Here is a 6,000-nt window from a genome sequence, read left to right on the forward strand (position 1 = left end):
AGATGAATTTTTTTTTTTTAATGTTTATTTATTTTTGAGAAAGAGAGAGACAGAGCATGAACGGGGGAGGGTCAGAGAGAGAGAGGGAGACACAGAATCTGAAGCAGGCTCCAGGCTCTGAGCTGTGAGTACAGAGCCCGATGCGGGGCTCGAACTCACAGACCGTGAGATCATGACCTGAGCCGAAGTCGGAAGCTCAACCGACTGAGCCACCCAGGCGCCCCCAAAAGATGAATTCTAATAACTAGGATTTGATCTTTTCTTGATCCATTGTAGTATACTGGATTCAAGTGCAGCTCAACCACTAACCAGTTGTGTGACGCAGGCCAAATCATTAACTACTTTAACCTCGGTTTTGTATCTGTAAAAGGGGAAGTTTGTCAGGAGGCTTAAGAAAACATATATAATACACCTGGCACACTGTAGGTGTTTGCCAGGTGATGGTAGCTATTATTAACCACTCATCTGATATTTTTATAAAATATGTAACTTACTCAAAGATAATAACATGGAAGTGTTTGTTATCAGTCATAGATTGAGCTAAACTGAATCGTACTTTGCAATCGCTTCCCAGAAAAATATTTAGAAGATCCATTCTGTGAGTCACCCGACTCCAGGCCTGTTTTCTCAGGCTCTCCCCGGCCTCTCACATCCAGTCCTCAGCCGAAGCTGCCACTCCACCCACCACATCTACTTTCCTATCCTGAGGCCAGGCCCCCACCCTCAGTCAGGCTTTCATCACCTCTCCGCCCTGCTCACTGCTACCACAGAAACAGTGCTACAGCTCGCGAGGACAGTCTTATGTCCCTGTTCCTTCAAGGTAGGAGACCATCACTGGCTTCGAAGAAAACCTGCCGTGGCTCCCCTCTACATTGTATCCACATTCCCCACCACGGAGTCAACGTCTCCCAGGCTCTGGCCACAACCTACCCTTCTTCTGAGTCTTCCTGCTTCCCACTTGCTCAAAAAGCAGACCTGCTGCTTTTTCACCTCCCAGACTTTCCTTCCCCTGGAATGCTCTCTCTGCCCACCCATCTTTATCAGCTGAAACAGTTCAACATCTAATTCAGCACAACTTTCTTTATAAAATCTCACTAGTACCTCCAGTACAGTATGAGCCTCTCGGTCATTTACACCTTCTACTATCCTTTTGTATTATAGTACTTATTTTTCTTTAAAAGCTATGTTCCTTTTAAGAAGTCTTTGGGGGTGCCTGGGTGGCTCAGTCAGTTGAGCATCCGACTTTGGCTCAGGTCATGATCTCGAAGTCCGTGAGTTGGAACCCCGCATCGGACTCTGTGTTGACAGCTCAGGGCCTGGAGCCTGCTTCGGATTCTGTGTCCCCCTCTCTCTCTCTGCCCCTCCCCCACTCATGCTCTGTCTCTCTGTCAAAAATAAATTTTAAAAAAAATTAAAAAAAAAGAAGTCTTTGTATTTTCACCTTTGACACTCCTTGACACCTAATACACAGCAGATGTTCAGTATTCACTGAATGACTGAATGAATGAATGAATGAATGAATGACTGGAATTGAGACTCTTTCATTGTTTAGGTACAGGACTGTCCAGTCTAATACCCAAGGTACACATGGTCTAAAGGCACAGAATTGACAGGAGGGCAAAGGTGAGAAGCCTTGGGTTCTCATGCCAACTTAGCCAGGAGCGGACTCTGGGATTTAGGGCAAGTCTTACTCGACTTCTCTCTAAAGTGGAAGAGTGAGGCTTTATACACCTCGGCCCTCTCTCCAACTCTAAAATTCAATGCAAATGGACCTCTTTATCTCCTGCTAAGGAAGACACTTAGTTTAAAACAAACTTTAAAATATATATCAAATATTAAAATATAGATCACATGTATTTTGGTTTGGAAATCACGAGTTCTGGAGAGAAGTAAGCATTAACTTTATAACTACATAGTTCTGAAGCTTAATGACTGTATTTGGCTTTTAATCCTCCTACAATATCCACACTTTGATCAGTGAGAGCTCTAACTGTGGGGCTTTGTCTACCAAACTGAATTTTGCTACCAAATTCACTACAGATTTATCATTTCTTTTAACTGTAGGAACAAGGCGACAGTAAGTTGGCTTTCATTGAAAGCAATATTAATGTAACATCCTATAAGAAAATCCAGTTTAAATTTTCAGAAATATATCTTACATCATCAAGCACGTAACATTTACCAAACTTTATCAAGTAGAGCAAAAAACAGTTAAAGTAGTTGTGATTCCAGTCAGCCTAAAATAAAGAAAACACAAAAGGTGGGTGGGCACTGAAGAAGGAGAACCACAAATGAAATAAAATACTGTCTTAAGAACTGACAAGTGTTATCAATGCAAAGCACAGACACAGGACGGTGTTTTAAAGTCATTTTAAAAAGAAAAATAAGATTTAGGCTCCTTACACACTCAAATCAGTTTATTTAGGGGAAGGTTAAATACAAACACGGATTGTTTAAAAAATCAGCAATCTAATTCTGCCAATAAAGTGGCAGTGTTTTAAAGAAACAAGTTTAAATTCAACCAGTAGTTTCATACAGGTTTTGGTGCTTTAAAAACAAACAAAAAACCTTCATTTAGAAAAACTTTTGGTCAGAAAGCACTTATTAAATTCTTAATCCTTCTTCATTTGGCAGAGGGCAGTCAGGGTCATACATGGCATCCTACTTCTAGAAAGTACGTGCCGGGGGACAACAAATCCCTGGGCACAAAACCATTAAAAAAAAGGACCACACGAAACTGTGTGCATGAAAGCCTCAAGTCTCCTAAGTCAGTCGCCATTATTTTTTTAAATGCAGAAGTCAGCAGTTGCAGGCAATGTTTTCGTGTGCTAATTCTTGAATCCAGCAAGGGTTAGCGGCACCACTGGCCGGGGGGCCAGGCTGGGAGAATCTCCATTACTGGATCACGGAAGAATGGCCCCACAATGACTCAGGCCTCCAAGCAAGACACCCCGCTGCCCTAGCCGATCCACCTCCAAGTGCAGAAAAACACCCCTCCCCAAAAGTAAGTAATTCTAAACTCCAGTCTGTTTCCCCTTCTCAGAGAGACTTAAAACTTGACATTTTATAAACAGCGCTTAGGTTGGAAAATAATGCTATGAGAAAACATTGAGCCCCCTCAAAATGTAGTGTTTCCACGAAGAATCCTTATAAATCATGTATCTTCATGCAGTTCATTAACCAATATAGTAATTCATTACAAATTTACTTCTACAAGGAGCCAAGGGAGTGAAATGGTCAATTAACAGTAATGTTTATTGTCAATTTAAAATATAAGGACTCTAGATTAACAGGTTCATATTTTTTTAAAATATAAAATGAAAATAAAACACTTGGTTCGTAAAATGCCAGAAAACACTGCTGCTCAAGAATCCTTGCAAAATTCTGACTTGGATTTAAATGGGTAGATGAAAAGAACGTCCTTCCCAAATACAGGAAGACTGAGAGGGGAAAGTGGAGTTTCGGATTTAAATGCTTGGCCAAGTTTTAAAACAAGGTTAAAAATCAAAGTGATAACTAGTAAAATTTTCTCCCCATTCTTCCTACTACTTGGCACATTTTTCTTGGAAATCCCCAGGCGCATTTTGTTCAGAAAACAAGAGCGCCAAGGCTAAGACAAGTCTTCGCTAACTCTAAAAAGAGAAAATAAAATGTAAAGATGCTCGGGAAAAATAAATATATAAATAAATCGAAGCAGAAAACAGGTCGCAACTCGACTGGTCCTGCCTTCAAAACTGCTGGTAAAACAAAAATCCCCTGGAGTGTATTCAGGTTGCTCCTCCCCAGCCTAAGGCCACAAGGCAGGGTAAATAATCTTCTGGAACGCCGGCCTGTTTCCCAAAAGCCCTACTGGGGAAGGGCTTGCAGGGGGCGGGGGGAGGGCGCGGACCGCGAAATTCTCACGGCTGCCGTGGGCATCCCAAGTCCAGCTCTAGGGACCGAGTCAATGCAGCCTCATGATCTTCCCCCACCCTCCCAAATGACCCCCGCGATCAGTTTCCGCGATGTTTCTGTGAAGACCCTGCCCCCATCCCGCAGGGCCCCCGACTGGGCCCCCTGACCAGGACAGGCTCCCAGCGTCGCGGGCTCGCGCTGTGAGAAGCGGCGCCCTCCGCGCCACAGGTCCCCGCTCCAGCTCGCCGGCTCCAAAAGCCAACCCTGCGCCCGCACTCTGCTAGCAATACACCGAGGTCGTTCCTCCGAGTTTTAAAAGGAGGAGACAAAGGGCGCAGGCGCGGGGTCACAGGTACGCTCGCCGGCTGGGACTGCGGCGCAGCGGGGCCAGGGCGACCGGAGCGTCCCGGGTGAGCTGGGACCTGGGGCCGGCCCGCTGCCCCTGCGGGGAAGCTCCATTGGGTAGCAGGGGAGGCCCAGGCGGGGCCTTCTCGGGACCAGACCCCGCGCGGCCGGACGCACGGCCTCTACACAAAAGCCCTTGGCTGGCGCAGCAGCCCTGGCGCCCGAGCTGGGGTGGTCTCGGGGTGACCAGGAATTTGGAGTAAGCCACTGGAGCCCGAGGAGCTCCGAATCCGACCCTGGCTAGCCGGAGCCCCCGCTGCTTTACTATTCTACTTTTGGTTACAGTTGGAGAGATTGGGTTTTATCGTTGCAGCCCCGCCCGCCCGACCTCCCACCTGCCGGCGGGGACAAAAGGGATGCCAGCCGGACCCGGCGGCGCAGGGGGCAGTCCGGGAGGCAGAGACCCCCACGGCCCGGCCGGCCTGCGGCGTCCTCCTGCACGCCTCGCTGGCCAGCCTCCAGCCCCGGCTGGCAGGAAGGGAGAAGGGCGGGACCGAGAACCCGTTTGCAGGGAAGAAGCCGCTCCGCTCCCCGCTCGCACACACACCCACCCGGCTGTGCGCAGCGCACAGGGCGGCAGGACACCTGGCTCTGCCCCGGCGCGAACAAGCAATGCTTTCATGAACTCGAGCAAAACGGCTTTCCTTTTTCTGGACCTGGCTTTTCTCGTCGGTCAGAGGAGGGAGGGCTCGGTGCCTCCCTTTCCTAACATGCTGGGGTTCGGCAAGGAGAGTATGGAGACCCCCCCCACCCCCCCGGTCCCAGGCTCCCGGTGCTTGCCCGACGGCCGGTACCCACCAGTAGCCGTCCGAGTTCTGGTCGGTGACCGTGCAGCGCCGGGAGTAGTACATCCTGCTGGTGCCCCCGCCGCCGCCACCGCCGCCCCCGCCGCCACCGCAGGTCACCTCGTAGCGCAGGTCCGGGCCGGACTCGGCGCGGGTCATGCGACCCAACGTGTTGATCCGCGGGTGGGAGCCTCCGTTGCAGCTCATGTTGGCGAGCACTCAGAGAGCCGCTCAGCGCCGAGGCATAAGCGAGGGCGGGCCGGCTCGGAGAAGGTGGAGGGGTTCAAAAGAGAGGCCCCAAGCCGGGAACTGGGGTGGGCGCAGAAGGGTCGCGGGGACGCTCCTCGCCACCAGGGCCGTCCCGGCCGCTGCGAGAGCAGCGCGGCGGGCGGAGGTCGGGCGTGGGGACGACGACGGGCAGGGACCAGGCGCGGGAGGAAGAGCTGTGGCTCGGAGGGCGGCGAGGGCTCAGAGGAGCTGGGTCGCGGTTGGGTGTTGGTGTTGGTTGGTGGGGGCGCGAGTCTCCTCCCCGCTGGCACCCGGCACCGAGGCCACACCTGGCCGGTTTCTTCCCAGGGCGGGGTGAGCCCGCCGCGCCTCCCCGCCCCCCGCGGGTGTCACCGACGCGCTCGGGCCGCCCCTCCCCACCTGTGCCCGCCGGCCCGCGGCTCCGCCCTGCGCCTCCGAGGCCCGAGGAACGCGAGCAGGGGCGGGGTCCCCGAGACCCGAGCGCCCCGGGCGCGGCCACCGAGGGGAGGACTTGCGCTGGCGGGGGCCGCTCGCTCAGCGCTTCGGCTGCAACCGCCGGGAAAGCGCGGCCCCTGCTTTTCAGGATTTCCTCGGTCCCCGGGCGGAAGTAAGCCGAAAAATGAGGGCCATTCGATTGGACTGTTACTTATTAAACATTTACTTTTGC

The 6,000-nt window shown here is 51.5% G+C and overlaps 1 protein-coding gene across 2 annotated transcripts in view; it reads right to left on the minus strand.

Moving 5' to 3' along the window:
• Positions 1 to 5,704, minus strand: part of DSP (desmoplakin) — a 49,238-nt gene extending 43,534 nt beyond the window's left edge. Inside the window, exon 1 of one of the 2 annotated variants that reach the window (XM_058733066.1) lies at positions 5,098 to 5,704. In XM_058733066.1, the coding sequence (XP_058589049.1) occupies positions 5,098 to 5,291 (194 nt within the window). In that variant the 5' untranslated portion in view covers positions 5,292 to 5,704. The remainder of the gene's footprint in view (positions 1 to 5,097) is intronic. The other variant, XM_058733067.1, reaches the window with a different exon arrangement.
• Between the last annotated feature and the right edge of the window lie 296 nt (positions 5,705 to 6,000).

The sequence above is a fragment of the Neofelis nebulosa genome, chromosome 6 (genome assembly GCF_028018385.1).
Source record: "Neofelis nebulosa isolate mNeoNeb1 chromosome 6, mNeoNeb1.pri, whole genome shotgun sequence".
In the NCBI taxonomy this organism is placed as follows: Eukaryota; Metazoa; Chordata; class Mammalia; order Carnivora; family Felidae; genus Neofelis; species Neofelis nebulosa.